General features: G+C 43.4%; 1 protein-coding gene and 1 long non-coding RNA gene across 54 annotated transcripts in view; one reads left to right on the plus strand and one right to left on the minus strand.

The window, feature by feature from the left end:
* Positions 1-17,152, minus strand: part of LOC126985345 (uncharacterized) — a 74,618-nt gene that overhangs the window by 52,896 nt on the left and 4,570 nt on the right. For 11 of the 50 annotated variants that reach the window (XR_007738589.1, XR_007738593.1, XR_007738595.1 and 8 more), the window contains one exon: positions 16,876-17,075. This is a non-coding gene — a long non-coding RNA (uncharacterized LOC126985345). Of the gene's footprint in view, positions 1-6,600; positions 7,277-7,302; positions 17,076-17,152 lie in introns of those variants that run through there. The other 39 variants (XR_007738606.1, XR_007738610.1, XR_007738611.1 and 36 more) reach the window with 37 other exon arrangements.
* LOC126985343 (histone-arginine methyltransferase CARMER-like) overlaps positions 1-17,152 on the plus strand; it is a 29,952-nt gene that overhangs the window by 1,139 nt on the left and 11,661 nt on the right. For 3 of the 4 annotated variants that reach the window (XR_007738586.1, XR_007738587.1, XM_050840103.1), the window contains exons 2-11: positions 901-1,023; positions 1,411-1,514; positions 1,636-1,674; positions 2,351-2,527; positions 2,784-3,052; positions 3,666-3,838; positions 4,708-4,847; positions 5,116-5,198; positions 5,821-6,008; positions 6,514-6,594. Coding sequence is in view for 2 of the 4 variants with exons in the window: in XM_050840103.1 (XP_050696060.1) it covers positions 901-1,023; positions 1,411-1,514; positions 1,636-1,674; positions 2,351-2,527; positions 2,784-3,052; positions 3,666-3,838; positions 4,708-4,847; positions 5,116-5,198; positions 5,821-6,008; positions 6,514-6,594 (1,377 nt within the window). In the remaining 2 variants the exon portion in view is untranslated. Of the gene's footprint in view, positions 1-900; positions 1,024-1,410; positions 1,515-1,635; positions 1,675-2,350; positions 2,528-2,783; positions 3,053-3,665; positions 3,839-4,707; positions 4,848-5,115; positions 5,199-5,820; positions 6,009-6,513; positions 6,595-16,217; positions 17,003-17,152 lie in introns of those variants that run through there. The other variant, XM_050840104.1, reaches the window with a different exon arrangement.

Below are 17,152 nucleotides of genomic sequence, written 5' to 3' on the forward strand. Positions count from 1 at the left end.
CTTGGGTGTTATTCTAGAGGTTAACCCAGTGCGAGGGAGATGTTAGTGCTATATTAAGTACTCTTTTGCACATATATAATTAACCAGTAACACTAAACAGGTCACCATATAAGATTTACCCACTGAATAAAGCCCGTGTATATATCTGTTAATAATTTGGGTGTTATTCTAGAGGTTTACCCAGTGCAAGGGAGATGTTAGTGCTATATTAAGTACTCTTTTGCACATGTATAATTAACCAGTAACTAAACAGGTCACCATATAAGATTTAGCCACTGAATAAGGCCTGTCTATAGCCTTTAATCACTTGGGTGTTATTCTAGAGGTTTACCCAGTGCGAGGGAGATGTTAGTGCTATATTAAGTACTCTTGCACATATATAATTAACCAGTAACACTAAACAGGTCACCATATAAGATTTAGCCACTGTATAAGGCCTGTCTATAGCCTTTAATCACTTGGGTGTTATTCTAGAGGTTTACCCAGTGCGAGGGACATCTTTGTGGCTTATAATTTACTTAGATAAGATTTACTTTATGCACTCTTCCCTATCTTGTATCCTGGCTCAGTAGGTGTAATTCTGTAGATTTGCCAGGACAAGTAAGGCATAAGTAGTCAGTAGTCTATAAAGTAGTATAAGTAGCCTGTAGTTGTAATAGTGATGGTAGTAGTAGTAGTAGTAGTAGTAGTAGTGGTGGTGATATTTTGTAGTGGTTCTTCTTTAGTGGGTGATGAAGATAATGGTAGTAGTCAGTAGTATAATATTATTCTTACTGTTTATTCAGTTTATCCTCATTGCCCTGTGTCTTAGGTATGTAAATGGCTGATGATGAACTTAGGGTATTTGTACTTCTCCATCACCATTATCACCACCATCATCACCCTGGCCATGGTTCGCAGGTGGGCTCTGTGTCCTGGAGATCCCCATTGATGCCAAGTCTGAGTGCTGCCGGCTGGGGACGAAGTCGTATATATTTGCATCGAACCACGAGGACCTTGTCTTTACCTTCGCCACTGAATCAGGTAAATGCAATATTTGGGTGTCCTTAACCCGGTAGCAGCGGGGATCATGTTTCTTTATGGTCCCTCCAAGCGAGAAAAATGAGAAAAAAATCACCCCTCACACAAACCATTTCATAATATATATCAAAGAATATGTGATCAGATTATGTATCATCTATTTTTTGGGGTTTATATCATGGCACAAATTTGGCCCGTCGCTGCTACACGGTAAAGCCACAAATTTGGCTCGTCGCTGATACACGGTAAAGCCACAAATTTGGCCCATCGCTGCTACCGGGTTAAATGTTGAAGATAAATACAGTATTGACATTTAGCCCTCTCCTCTTTATATAATGCCAAATATGTATGTACACAATTTTCTTATTCATCATTCTCTGTCCCGGCCAGACTCAAGAAGGTTTCACACAATCATATTCAAGATGAGACAAGGCAAGGAGGTGTCCGTGTTTAACGAGAGGACCGACGACTCAAGCGCAACACAGTATTTCCAGGTGAGCCACACATTCTTCCTCCTCCTCTTCTTCTTCTTCTTGTACAACGCATTATCATTATATGCATGTCAGCATTATAATATGGGAAAAAAAGTCTCCTAACCCAGTCTTTCTTTTGCAGTTCTACAGTTACCTGTCACAGCAACAGAACATGATGCAGGTGAGAGAGAGAGAGAGAGAGAGAGAGAGAGAGAGAGAGAGAGAGAGAGAGAGAGAGAGAGACCCTTAGTAGTATATGTCCTGAATCAATACATTCCTAGCCTTCAACTCAGCCCAACTCTCACTTAATCTCCCCTGTGTGTGTGTGTGTGTGCAGTCCATGAGAGACTGAAATATGTTGTAGCTCTTACTGTATTTTAATGGGCAATAAATATCTATCTTTATATTTATTTATCTATCTGTGCCCCAAACGACTACATCAGGACAGGAACTTGCCAGAGAAAGAGATACAGGAGCCTTAGTAATATTTGTTCAGAATCATAATACACTTCTATCCCTTAACACAACCCTCACTTACTCTCCCTCTATGTATCTGTGCCCCTCAGGACTACATCAGGACAGGAACATACCAGAGAAAGAGATACAGGAGCCTCAGAAATAGTTGTTCAGAATCATAATACACTTCTATCCCTTAACACAACCCTCACTTACTCTCCCTCTATGTATCTCTGCCCCTCAGGACTACATCAGGACAGGAACATACCAGAGAAAGAGATACAGGAGCCTCAGAAATAGTTGTTTGGACTCATAATACACTTCTATCCCCTAACACAACCCTCACTTACTCCCCCTCTATGTATCTCTCTAACCTAACCTAACCTATCTGTGCCCCTCAGGACTACATCAGGACAGGGACGTACCAGCGAGCCATCCTTTCCAACATGAGTGACTTCCGGGACAAGGTGGTGCTGGATGTGGGCGCCGGCTCGGGCATCCTCTCATTCTTCGCTGCGCAGGCCGGGGCGCGCAAGGTGTACGCCGTTGAGGCCTCGTCCATGGCACAGCACTGCGAGGTGGGTGTCGGGGCTCATGTGTGTGTGTGTGTGTGTGTGTGTGAGGTCTGGATAGAGAGAGAGAGATTTTCCTCCTCCTCCTCCTCCTTCTTCTCTTCCTCTTACAATAATGATAATAAAAGTAATAACAATAACAATAATGGATGAAGAGGGTGGCCGTTCTCTTCCTCCTCCTCCTCCTCCTCCCTTTTCCTCTCCCGACCTCTTCTTCCCTTCATCTCCAATGATAACAACAACAGCAACACCATTCCCACAGATGCTGGTCCGCGCCAACAACCTTCAGGAGACAATTCAGGTCATCGCGGGGAAGATCGAGGAGATTGACCTGCCGGAGACCGTGGACATGATCATCTCTGAGCCAATGGGTTACATGCTGTACAATGAGCGTATGCTGGAGACTTATCTGCACGCTAAGAAGTGGCTCAACCCTAATGGACGCATGTTCCCCTCCCGCGGCGACCTCCATGTGGCGCCGTTCAATGATGAGGCGCTCTACTACGAACAGCTCAACAAGGCAAACTTCTGGTGAGCAAACGTGACCTATCTCATGTCAATCTGTTTGTTTGTACTCCTATGCTAAACTTATATCTCTTGTCTTCTTATCTATACACCCATACACATTAGTCAGATTCAAGCTTTGTCTAACTCTCCATATAATTATTCACTCATAGCTAACTTCTGGTGAGTCAATGTAGGTTATTTCTTGTCCCTCTGTCTGTCTGTGCCCTCATACTAAACATCTATCTCCTGTCTTTCTGTCTAAACACCCATATTGAACTTCCTATACACATTAGTCAGATTCAAGCTGCTTACTGTTAATCACTTATAGGTAACTTCTGGTCAGCTAACGTGCCCTATCTCTTGTCTGTCTGTCTGTATACTCCCATATTTAACCTCCCATGCATATTTCTCTGATCATTCCCTCAGTCTATCTTTAAACACATTCTAAATCTCTAGCTCTTGTCTGTCAGTCTGTCTATACACTTATACTTAATCTCAATCTCTTCCCTATCTATCCATAAACCCATACTATGTCTCTACTGCTAAGGGAGGTTTTGGTGTCTTTCCGCATCAGGTGAGCGCTATTAGTGTACAAGTATTTATTTCTGTGTAGTATTAATGTTGTTTTGGGGTCCAGGTACCAGAACTGTTTCCACGGCGTTGACCTATGCCAGCTGCGGGAACAGGCGCTCAATGAGTACCTCCGCCAACCCATCGTGGACACCTTTGACATCGGTATCTGCCTCGCCAAGTCCATCCGTTACTCCCTGGACTTCATGACGGCCGAGGAGAAGGACCTACACCACCTGGGTAAGGGATGGAGGGAAGGAGAAGCAAGGTGTTAAAAGGATAGGAAAGGGAGAGGAAGGGAGAGAAAGATTGTGGTCATTTTCTTAAACATATCAACCCCTAGTACACGTATTTGACTAGGCTTTTGTAGGAGTTGTGGGCATTTCCAGGGGTAGTTATATGACCCTAGTGGTAGTGTCAGCCTTCTGTACCATGAATCCCAAGCACACATATTTGACAAGGCTTTCATGGGAGTTCTGGCCATTTCCAGGGGTAGTTTTATGACCCTGGTGGTAGTCTGACCCTTCTTCTGTACCATGAACCCCAAGCACATATTGGACAAGGCATTCATGGAAGTTGTGGGTATTTCCAGGGGTAGTTTTATAACCCTAGTGATAGTTTGACCCTTCTTCTGTACCATGAACCCCAAGCACATATTGGACAAGGCATTCATGGAAGTTGTGGGTATTTCCAGGGGTAGTTTTATAACCCTAGTGATAGTTTGACCCTTCTTCTGTACCATGAACCCCAAGCACATATTGGACAAGGCATTCATGGAAGTTGTGGGTATTTCCAGGGGTAGTTTTATAACCCTAGTGATAGTTTGACCCTTCTTCTGTACCATGAACCCCAAGCACATATTGGACAAGGCATTCATGGAAGTTGTGGGTATTTCCAGGGGTAGTTTTATAACCCTAGTGATAGTTTGACCCTCTGTACCGTGAACCTAAGATACCACTCACTAGAATCCGATTGAACTCCTTTTTGGGCTATGGAAATCACACCAGGGCACCAGAGCTTAAGTTAACATGCTACAGACCTAGTTTTATGTGTCATCAGCCATGTATTAATCTAAGCCACACTAACGGATCCCTCTCTCCATCCGCTAGTCATTCCGCTCGAGTTCCACATTCTCAAGTCTTGTACAATGCACGGCCTCGCCTTCTGGTTCGACGTGGCGTTCCTGGGCTCCACACAGACCGTCTGGCTGTCCACCGCCCCCACGGAGCCGCTCACCCACTGGTACCAGGTGAGAGAGAGACCCTTGACCTGCCTCACATCACCAAAATCTGTTTACTGTTTCGCTTTCCTTCTTTTTCATCATTTTTCCCTTTCATTATTTTTTTAACGTGACCTTTTACTCTGACCTGCCTTTAACCTGACCTGACCTTGCATTTGTGGCACCAAGACCAATCACCCCTTACACACCATTCTCTACCTTATATACCGTCTCTTATAGTCCATTCTCCCCCTCTTATATTCTGTGCCTTACCCTGTTTATCTCCCTTCTTCCACAGGTGCGATGTCTGCTGGAGAAGCCAATCTTTGTGAAGGAAGGGCAGCTGGTGACAGGCATCGTGGAGCTGGTGGCCAACAGGAGGTGAGTGCCAAGGGGTTGTAACATGTGTGGAACGCGTTTTAGAGTGGAGATTGATGAGGTTTTGTTTTTTGCTTGACTCACTGTTACCTCCTCCTCTTCATCCTCTTCTTGTCCTTCTCCTCCTCCTCCTCCTCTTCTTAACTTGTAACAATATGAAGAGTTAAGTATAGCTTCCATCTCCTACCAGACTGTCACCTCCTCCTCCTCCTCCTCCTCTTATCTGCTATTAATATATTTGCTAGTGATATTAATTCATCCGCTAGTGTTAGTATAAGCTTATCTGCTAGTTTGTTAAGTTACTAGCTATTAATATATCCTGGTAATCTATCTGCTTGTGTCATTTATCTGTCTGCCAATGTGTCATCAATCCATCAATCCCTTATTGATCTGCTAATGTGTTTTTAATCAATCATGTAGTTGCTAGTGTCTAATCAATCAGTAACTCATCTCTGTTTGTCAATGTGTTATTCCCTCCATCAATCCCTTCCTCCATCAATCCTTTCCTCCATCAATCCCTTCCTCCATCAATCACTTCCTCCATTAATCCCTTCCTCCATCAATTGCTTCCTCCATCAATCCTTTCCTCCATCAATCCCTCCTCCATCAATCGCTTCTTCCTCAGACAATCATACAACGTCAACATTGAGGTGAGGATTGAGGGGACAACCACCGTGTCCACCAACTGCCTGGACCTCAAGAACCCGTACTTCCGCTACACGGGGGTGGCGCCGCAGCCCCCCCCTGGCAACAACTCCGTCTCACCCTCCGAGTCCTACTGGGGCACCGTCGACGCGCAGGGAGCCAAGCAAGGTGAGGGGGGGGCTATGGGGTCTGTGGGGTCTTGTTTTCGTCACCCAATGTCTATCATTTATATATTTTTTATCTTTTCATTCTTTGTTTCGTTCGTCTTTGTTTTTTTTTATTATTAGTGAAGAGAATGGCTTGTCTAGCGGTGGAGGGTGCAAGACTTACCTGATTATGCCTTTGGTGTGGCTTTAACAATGAAAGGAAGGAAGGGATTGTTAAGTGGTTGAAGGGGAGTGTGTGTGTGTGTGTGCTACCCTGCAAAACTCACCTGATAGTTGTTTTGGTGTGGCTGTAACAATGAAAGGAAGGAAGGGATTGTTAAGTGGTTGAAGGGGAAGGTGTGTGTGTGTGTGTGCATGCTACCCTGCAAAACTCACCTGATAGTTGCTTTGGTGTGGCCGTAACAGTGGAAGAAAGAGATTGATTGTTAAGTGGTTGAACAGGTGAAGCATCTGTCCTACTCTGCAGTGGTTTGTTCCTCTCCCTATTGATGTTTTCCTTCTTTCAGCGGTGAACATGGTCAACGGCATCACAGTGAATGGCCTCGGTGAAGTGGCTCTTGACCAGGGCACCTCCCTCATCACTCTGGGTAACTCCAAATTCAATTCATCGTGAAACTCCCTTACTCCTCCTACTTCTGCCACTCCTCCTCCTCCTCCTCCTCCTCCTCCTCCTTCACCTCCTACTCCTCCTCGTCCCCACAGAGCTCAGTCTTATGTTGCAATCCACCGGGAAAGCATTACGAAACGCCTCTTGAAAATTAAAACGAAAGTGCTGTCGAAATTAAAACGAACCTTCTGAATCAAGCAGTGGGTGACCAAGGGAGCTGTCATAGGTGGAAATATCTTGTAGTCAATGTGTTGTGTAGTTGGAAGCATTGAGTTCACTGAAAAATTGAACAACTTTGAGTCAGACACTTACGGCTGGAGGGTTTTGTAGGAGGAGATAACAAGTCTATCAGAAGAGTTTTGTAGGAGGAGATACCACAAGTCTAGCATTACAGAAACAAGGAAATACTAGACAACTTGTACTCAAACACTTGCAGACGGAGTGTTTTGTAGGAGGAAATAACAAGTCTATCTGGAGGATTTTGTAGGAGGAAATGACATGTCTGGCCGATACATTCCAGACGCAGATGGAGAACTAGACAACTTGTACTCAAACACTTGCAGACGGAGTGTTTTGTAGGAGGAAATAACAAGTCTATCAAGAAAGTTTTGTAGGAGGAAATAACATGTCTGGCTGATACATTCCAGACACAGATGGAAAGTCTATCTGGAGGATTTCAAACACTTGCAGACAGAGTGTTTTGTAGGAGGAAATAACAAGTCTATCAAAAAAGTTTTGTAGGAGGAAATAACATGTCTGGCCGATACATTCCAGACACAGATGGAAAACTAGACAACTTGTACTCAAACACTTGCAGACGGAGTGTTTTGTAGGAGGAAATAACAAGTCTATCTGGAGGATTTTGTAGGAGGAAATAACATGTCTGGCCGATACATTCCAGACACAGATGGAAAACTAGACAACTTGTATTCAAACACTTGCAGACAGAGTGTTTTGTAGGAGGAAATAAGTCTATCTGGAGGATTTTGTAGGAGGAAATAACATGTCTGGCCGATACATTCCAGGCACAGATGGAAAACTAGACAACTTGTACTCAAACACTTGCTGATGGAGGGTTTTGTAGGAGGAAATAAATCTATCAGGAGGGTTTTGTACGAGGAAATAACAAGTCTATCAGGAGGGTTTTGTAGGAGAAAATAACAAGTCTGTCATTAGTGTTTTGTAGGGGGAAATACCACAAGCTAACACATTCCAGAAACAGATGAAAAACTTAACCTTCCGCCCAACCACTTGCAGTAGACTGAGAACTTTGCACTTGTTGTCCGCAGAAATCATTTAGTCATTGTTGTAGATGCCAGAAATCATTTGCTACATATATTTACTTAGAGCAGAAATATTAGACTGTTATTTGCTGTATGTCGGAGGGGGGCTTCTGGTTATGGCGCCCAGACCAGAGTGCACACTGGGGGTTACTGGCGGTCTGGGTCTTGGTCTTTTAGCTCTGCAGTCTGATTAGTCGTGTGGTGAAGCGTTGCCTTCCACTGGTTGATTCTAGGCCTGGCAGTGACCGAAATAATGGTCCCAGAAGTAATGGTACCGGAAATAATGGTCCCAGAAATAACGGTCCCAGAAGTAATGGTACTGGAAATAATGGTTCCTGAAATAATGGTTCCTGAAATAATGGTCCCAGAAATAATGGTACCGGAAATAATGGTCCTGGAAGTATTGGTACCGGATATAATGGGGACAGAAATAATGGTCCCAGAAATGCCTCCTGCCAATCCCTGACCCCCAAAAGCTATAGTTATTTATCTAAGACTTATAGATTCATTTTATTACATATATTTACAGACAAAATTTTGTAACAGTCAAGGATTTTTCTGGTTATCACCCCCAAAAATCTGTATTTACTCAATTTTAACAGATTTTGGAAGGACATTGTTGCATATATTATTGCTTACTGACAAAAGTTCTATACCAGTTATTCTCTAAGTGTGGCAAGGAATGTATATAAGAAAATGATAAACACACACACACACACACACTACCTCACTGCCATATATATCGACCCTCGCTACAGGAAACCACATCAGTGAATTATAGAAAAGATTGATGTTTTTAGTCCATATTGTATTGGCTTAACATATGAATTTTAGTAAGGGTGACCTGGAAGAATCTAGACATACATGTGCTTCCTCTATGGTCCTTATCAGGTGAACGTTGCCAGGGGAAACCACAGCAAATAATTATAGAAAAGATGGAGTTTTTTATGTCAAGTTGTATTGGCAAGACATTTAGATTAACTTCACTGAGGACAAGGTGGAAGAATATATTGACACTTCCTTCCTCTGAGGTCCTTATTAGGTGAACTTCAAGTAATTATAGAAAAGACAAAGGTTCTTATGCCACGATATATTGAGGTAAACATATACTCGTTTCACTAAGGACAAGACAAGAATTTATAAAGACACTTTTTCTTTGGTCCTTATTATGTAAAGATCTAGTGTGTATTTCACCAAGGACAAAATGTAGAAGAGTATACAACTGCTAACCTTCACTGTGTCCTCTGATGTGTGACTTAACCCCTTGACTGTGGATATCCTACAAGAAGACCTCACCAAGCTACAGGAATGGAACAAAAAGTGGCTGCTACAATTCACTGAAGAAAAACGTAAAGTCCTGCACCTTGAGAGGGGATATCCAGCATACCAATACCACACGGGAAACACTCCACTATCCACCACAAAGGCAGAGAAAGACCTGGGAGTATATGTTAACCAGGCTACCAGTGAAGGGATATCCAGCATACTAATATCACTCCACTATCCACCACAGAGGCAGAGAAAGACCTGGGAGTATGTGTTAACCAGGCTACCAGTGAGGGCAAAATTTATGACAATCGCAGTGGACGGGTTAAGAACTAGACTGAGATGAGACTGAGCTCTTTCGGGGAGACTGGTGCATGTGTCTTGATGGCTGGTGGCTGCTGGCTTCTGCTCCCCTTGGTTGTGTATTTTTTGCCTTTGTACAACTCACATATTCCAGCACAAAGCTTTCGGTGTGTGGTGAAGCTCCCTCGCTCGTTCCCTCCCTCCCTCAAGGTTGTTTTTAGCCACACTCACACTCGAGGGTTGCCATGTGGTGGTCAGAGGCTTCGGTTAGTGTTCGGTGGGAGTGGACGGTTATTTCCACAAGCCCAGACATTTGTTTTTTTTAGAGGAAGGGACAACTTTGCTCCCTTGTCAACATTCATTACTAGAAAGATCAACTTGTCAATATGCAACACACAGACCCCTCAAGACCCATTCATTGTAGTAGAGGCAATATCTCTCTGGGTTATGGTAGGTCTTCAAAGGTTTTCATTGCTGGGATGAAGGCAATAGTTGGGTCCTTCAAGCTATTCAACCCCTCATATACTTCAAGAATTCCAGACAACAGTTGGCCCCTTCAAGCTATTCAATCCCTCATATACTTCAACAATTCCAGACAACAGTTGGCCCCTTCAAGCTATTCAATCCCTCATATACTTCAACAATTCCAGACAACAGTTGGCCCCTTCAAGTTATTCAATCCCTCATATACTTCAAGCATTCCAGATGTAGGAGTTAGGTTAGGAAAGGCTTTCACTGGTGGGGCAAAGACAACATTGGGGTCCTTCAAGCTATTCAATCCCTCATTTACTTCAGGCATTCCAGATGTAGGAGTTAGGTTAGGAAAGGCTATCACTGGTGGGGCAAAGACAACATTAGGGTCCTTCAAGCTATTCAATCCCTCATTTACTTCAGGCATTCCAGATGTAGGAGTTAGGTTAGGAAAGGCTTTCACTGGTGGGGCAGAGACAACATTAGGGTCCTTCAAGCTATTCAATCCCTCATTTACTTCAGGCATTTCAGATCTATCAGTTAGGTTAGGTTAAGTTAGGTTTGCTCACAGAAAGCTATTTATCCATACTCCTTTGTTGCTTATTATTTTGCCTCGCTCTTTGTTTTGACGTAGCTGGATTTTGTATCTCTGTTTCTGTAATGTGACCAAGGTTTGTGTCTGCCCTGTGGCCTGCATCAAAGTCCTGCATGGTTGTGTTTTTTGTATATCAACTCTTGGCTGTGAGGGGGCTTGAAGAGGAGAAGGAGGAGGAGGAGGAGGTAGGGTACACACAAAACTTCCCTTGAAAAAGTCACCCCCCTTATGAAGTTATGAGAAATGGTCTAATTCTGTATGGGCAAAGAGGGGATGAGATTATATGGGATTCTGAATGACCTAAGAGGGAGTTTGAACCTCATCTAATCCTCCTTGCTCAGAATAGTTGCCCCTCTTATGAAGTTATGAGAAATGGTCTAATTCTGTATGGGCAAAGAGGGGATGAGATTATATGGGATTCTGTATGACCTAAGAGGGAGTTTGAACCTCATCTAATCCTCCTTGCTCAGAATAGTTGCCCCTCTTATGAAATTATGAGAAATGGTCTAATTCTGTATGGGCAAAGAGGGGATGAGATTATATGGGATTCTGTATGACCTAAGAGGGAGTTTGAACCTCATCTAATCCTCCTTGCTCAGAATAGTTGCCCCCCTTATGAAGTTATGAGAAAGGGTCTAATTCTGTATGGGCAAAGAGGGGATGAGATTATATGGGATTCTGTATGACCTGAGAGGGAGTTTGAACCTCATCTAATCCTCCTTGCTCAGAATAGTTGCCCCTCTTATGAAATTATGAGAAAGGGTCAAATTCTGTATGGGCAAAGAGGGGATGAGATTATATGGGATTCTGTATGACCTAAGAGGGAGTTTGAACCTCATCTAATCATCCTTGCTCAGAATAGTTGCCCCTCTTATGAAGTTATGAGAAAGGGTCTAATTCTGTATGGGCAAAGAGGGGATGAGATTATATGGGATTCTGTATGACCTAAGAGGGAGTTTGAACCTCATCTAATCCTCCTTGCTCAGAATAGTTGCCCCTCTTATGAAATTATGAGAAAGGGTCTAATTCTGTATGGGCAAAGAGGGGATGAGATTATATGGGATTCTGTATGACCAGAGAGGGAGTTTGAACCTCATCTAATCCTCCTTGCTCAGGATAGTTGCCCCTCTTATGAAGTTATGAGAAAGGGTCTAATTCTGTATGGCCAAAGAAGGGATGAGGATGTTTGGGATGCTGTATGGGTTCAGATACCTTGTGGCCTATCTAATGCTCCTTGCTTAGACACAGGGACCACTTGCTGTTGGTATTTGAGGGAGAGAAAACCCTGAATTTACAACTCGTGTGATGTTTATATGTGTGTCTATAGTCCGTTCAATGGTGTAATGTTGTCTCATACATTGCTCTCTGGCCTTTGAGCACCTTCAGTAACCATACATGATATATTTTGCCTCTCGGAGTGGTAGTTTTGAAAGTCTTGATATGCAGGTTAAAGTGTGAAGGCTTGGTTCTTGCAGACACACCCTCTTTGACCAGACACTTACGAAAACACTGATCCACTTAACTCTGCATTTCTTGGGCTCTGTTCCTCGGTGGTTTCATAAGCTTTGACCCGCAGAGTACAGTGTAAAAGGCTTGGTTCTTGCAGACTCACCCATTATGACCAGACACTGACGAAAACACTGATCCACTTAACTCTGCATTTCTTGGGCTCTGTTCCTCAATGGTTTCATAAGCTTTGACCCGCAGAGTACAGTGTGAAGGCTTGGTTCTTGCAGACACACCCTCTTTGACCAGACACTTACAAAAACACTGATCCACTTAACTCTGCATTTCTTGGGCTGTTCCTCAATGGTTTCATAAGCTTTGACCCGCAGAGTACAGTGTAAAAGGCTTGGTTCTTGCAGACACACCCTCTTTGACCAGACACTTACAAAAACACTGGTCCACTTAACTATTGCATATCTTGGGCTCTGTTCCTCGGTGGTTTCATAAGCCTTGACCTGCAGAGTACAGTGTGAAGCCTTCAATCTTTTACACTCACCCTCTATGACCAGCCACTTACAAAACCACTGATCCACTTTCCTCTGCATATTTCGGGTAGCGTTCCTCAGTGTAGAGTAGTAATCGACAGCTCAAGGTCTGCCCACGGCTCACACTTTGATCCTAGCACACACACATCCTCACTCTGTGCCCAGGGATATGTCTTTGAGGGAGCAAGGGGATATGTTACTGCCGGACGCTTAATGACAATAATAGTTTTAAGTTATCCCAAGGGGCATTAGTAGTATTAGACTGAGGAACCATTTAGTATTGGAAGGCATAAACAGAGGACTTATAGATGGCCTTAGATGGCAAGAATGTAATCGCCCAAGTTGTTCTATGCTTCATTTTAAATAGTGTAGCAAAATTGGTCTTAATCAGCAAGGTCTTTAATAGTTTTCTCCACCATTTTCTTTCTCTAACCTCCTCCATTACTGCCTGACTTGTGCAAATTACAGTCTACTGGTGCTGTAAGATGGACATATGTAAAGTCTTCCTCTCTCAGTTTCAACCCTTCCTCTATGCTCTTCTCTCATCCCTGTTCGCCTCACTTCCTCTCTTCTGTCTCCCAAAGCAAGGATGGTGTTTCCCTATGTCCTATCTTTTTGTATATAATAATTTGTGAGCACCCAAGTTGTTATATGCATCATTTTAACTAGTGCAGTATAATTGGTCTTAATCGGCAAGGGTTTTTCATAATTTCCCTCACCATTTGCTTCTCTTAATATACTCCATTAATGCCTCGCTTATGCAGACTGTGAGCGCCCAAATTATTATACACATTATTTTAAGTAGTGCAGCAAAATTGGTCTTAATTGTGAAGGTTTTAATGATTTTCTTCACTATTTAGCTTCCTCTAGCATCCTATTACTGCCTCATTTGTACAGATTATATGATCACCCAAATTGTTCTGCATCATTTTAACCAGTGTAGCAAAATTGGTCTTAATCAGCAAGGTTTTTCATATTTTCCTTCACCATTTAGCTTCTTTAACCTCCTCCATCACTGCCTTACTTGTGCAGATTATATGATCACCCAAATTGTTCTGCATCATTTTAACCAGTGTAGCAAAATTGGTCTTAATCAGCAAGGTTTTTCATATTTTCCTTCACCATTTAGCTTCTTTAACCTCCTCCATTACTGCCTTACTTGTGCAGAATATGTGAGCGCCCAAATTATCATACACATTGTTTTAACCAGTGTAGCAAAATTGGTCTTAATCGGCAAGGTTTTCCATAATTTCCTTCACTATTTGCTTCTCCATCATTGAATAACTTGTGTAGATTATGCGAGTCTTTCTATTCCGACAGTTATTCACATTTCTCCCATCTCGTTGCATCTATATTTTTGCTTTTTATCATAACTCTTCACTTCGTCTTCTGATAACCCACTTCTCAATCCTCATTCACATCCATCCTCATCCGATCCTTCATCCCATACATGTAGAAGACTGGAAGATTGTGAAAGAGTGATCAGGTTAGGTCCATAGGTCATTAGGTCGAATAGATGCCTTGACCTTTTTGTATAGCTCCGATCTCTAGCCGAAACAGACATAGGCACAGATCTCGGTTGTCAATAGTTGCTAGTGCTTGAGTTCCACTGCGTCCCTGTGTTCTATAAGCCTCCGAGTCTGGTTACTTTGGTTGCCTTCGTTAACCCGAGATTGCCGAAACAGACAGACATGGGAGGAGGTCATGGGTATCAGTGGTTGCTAGGGCTTGAGTTCCGCTGTGTCCCTGTGTTCTATAAGCCTCCGAGTCTGGTTACTTTGGTTGCCTTTGGTGGTGGTGTTAACCCAAAATTGCCGAAACAGACAGACATGGGAGGAGGTCTTGGGTATCAGTGGTTGCTTGGGCTTGGGTTCTGCCATATCCCTGTGTTCTATAAGCCTCCGAGTGTGGTTACTTTGGTTGCCTTTGGTGGTGGTTTTAACCCGAGATTATCCACATTTTCACTCCCATATTATAATCTACTGCACTGTTTTTTATGTTAATTTATATCCATTTTTTTTTACTCCTGCACAACTGCATTATGTCTTCTCTTTGAACTAACTCGTCAAACTCCTATTGTTGTTGTTGTTGTTGTTGTTGTTGCCCTTTGTAATGTTAAGCCAAGAGTTATTTATTAATTAACTCTGATGTAATTTTTCACTTTGGTAATTTAAGTTTAGGAATAGAGTCTTTGATCATGTGTTCCCACGGAGGTAGAATTGGCGGAGTCGACACGGCCCACTAATCCCATTCATCGAGGTGAAGCCAACGAACTGTCAAATTTACGGCCAAAAGAGGGGGGTGGGCAAGCCTGGCCGAGCCCATTAACCCAGTAGCTGCGGGGATCATGATTCTTAATGGTCCCTCTAAGCGAGAAAAATGAAAAAAAAAAAAGAAGAAAAAAATCATCACTCACACAAACCATTTCATAATATGTATCAACGTATTTGTGATCATTTTATGCATCATCTGCTTTGGGGGGTTGAAATCATGGCACAAATTTGGCCCGTTGCTGCTACACAGTAAAGCCACAAATTTGGCCCGTTGCTGCTACACGGTAAAGCCACAAATTTGGCCCGTTGCTGCTACACGGTAAAGCCACAAATTTGGCCCGTTGCTGCTACACGGTAAAGCCACAAATTTGGCCCGTTGCTGCTACACGGTAAAGCCACAAATTTGGCCCGTTGCTGCTACACGGTAAAGCCACATATTTGGCCCATTGCTGCTACACGGTAAAGCCACAAATTTGGCCCATTGCTGCTACACGGTAAAGCCACAAATTTGCCCCGTTGCTGCTACACGGTAAAGCCACAAATTTGCCCCGTCGGTGCTACCGGGTTAAGAGGGAGCCTGACCTGACAACACCTGGCCGTGAAAATGACAGAGCTCAGGTGGATCCACTTAATTGGGCTGATGTCAACTCCACCAATTGTACCTCCATGTGTGTTCCTGAGTCCTTGTGAGTGAGTGAGTGGGTGCTATTGAAGGCTCCTCTGATAGCACACTAGCCTAATGTATGCTGGGGATGTTGTGCTCCCTGTTAATCTATGCATCATTTTAACTAGTACGTCAAAATAGGTCTAAATCGGCAAGGTTTTCATCATTTCCTTCACCATTTGCTTCATTTTATTCACTCCATCACTCTGTATAGCTTGTTTAGATTATGTGATCATCCAAATTGTTACATTCATCATTCCGTCTATGGCAGAATCAGTATTTTAATCGACAGTTTTAATATCAGAGTTTTCAATAATTTTTTACTTGCTTTTATGCACTTCATCACTTGTACGTACTTAACCTGTAGAGAACGTGATCACCCAGAGTATCATATGCATCATTTCGTCAATAGCAGAATCAGTTTTAATTGAAAGTTTTAATAGTTTCCCTCACTCAGAGTTTTCAGTGATTATTTACTTGTTTTTATGCACTCCATCACTTGTCTGTACTTAACCTGTAGAGAACGTGATCACCCAGAGTATCATATGCATCATTTCGTCAATAGCAGAATAAGTCTTAACCTGCAAGTCACAGGCATCAAGAGGGAGTGTGTTGGCGTGCAGGGAGGCCGGAGTAAGTTCCCTTTATGCAGTCATGACATTAGGGCAGCAAGGTTGGTGCTCTGACTTGCTTTACATGTGACACACAACAGGCAGCCACTAGAGTCACAGCCACCTTCTCTCTCTCTCTCTTTCAGACTCTTGTGGGACTTGGCGTTAGAACTCCGAAAGCAGAAGCAAAACAATCGTAGGCCGCAAAACCATAACGCGCTGACCGCCAGACACTCGGTAACATTAATCCGCGCCGTCCCAGCCACTCGGACGTAAACAAAGCTCGGTGCGGCGTAGCTACGACGTCGAGGCGCTCGGTCCTCTAGGCTATAATGTGACGTACTCTCCTGACATTTCCGCCCACTGGGAAAAAATGTGATTGACTTTTTTTCCGTTCTTTTGCATCAACGCATAAATTATTGGCGATTCCCAAGAGATCAGCGACAGTGCTTTTGTTCGCTTCGTGCCGTCGCAACCGAGCAAGAGTCACATGTCAGGGTACCGACTAAAAATAAAATTCGCCTGTGCCGCTATCGGACTGGGGCCAAGGAATCACCAGGCCCCTCAAGAGAGCCTACTGGTGCTATGAGATGGAGATATGTAAAGTCTTCCTCTCTCTCAGTTTCAACCCTTCCTCTATGGTCTTCTCTTCCTTCCTGGCATCAATACCTCTCCTCAGTCTCCCAAAGTAAGGATGGGGTCGCCCTATGTCCTTTCTGTTCCTTCTACTCCCTTACTGACCTTACTTCTCCCTCTCCGTCACTTCATTCCGCCCTCTCTCTTCCGCTCTTAAAACCTCATTTCCGCACTGTCTTCCACTTCCACTCTCTCCTACTCTTCCACATAATTTTTCTCGCTCTCTCGCACCTCATCTTCCTCCCTCTCTTCCACTCTTAAAACCTCAATTCCACACTGTCTTCCACTTCCACTCTCTCCTACTCTTCCACATGATTTTTCTTGCTCTCTCGCACCTCATCTTCCTCCCTCTCTTCCACTCTTAAAACCTCAATTCCACAGTCTTCCACTTCCACTCTCTCTTACTCTTCCACATAATTCTCATCTTCCTCCCTCTCTTCCGCTC

This window comes from Eriocheir sinensis, chromosome 59, assembly GCF_024679095.1.
Source record: "Eriocheir sinensis breed Jianghai 21 chromosome 59, ASM2467909v1, whole genome shotgun sequence".
Classification (NCBI taxonomy): domain Eukaryota; kingdom Metazoa; phylum Arthropoda; class Malacostraca; order Decapoda; family Varunidae; genus Eriocheir; species Eriocheir sinensis.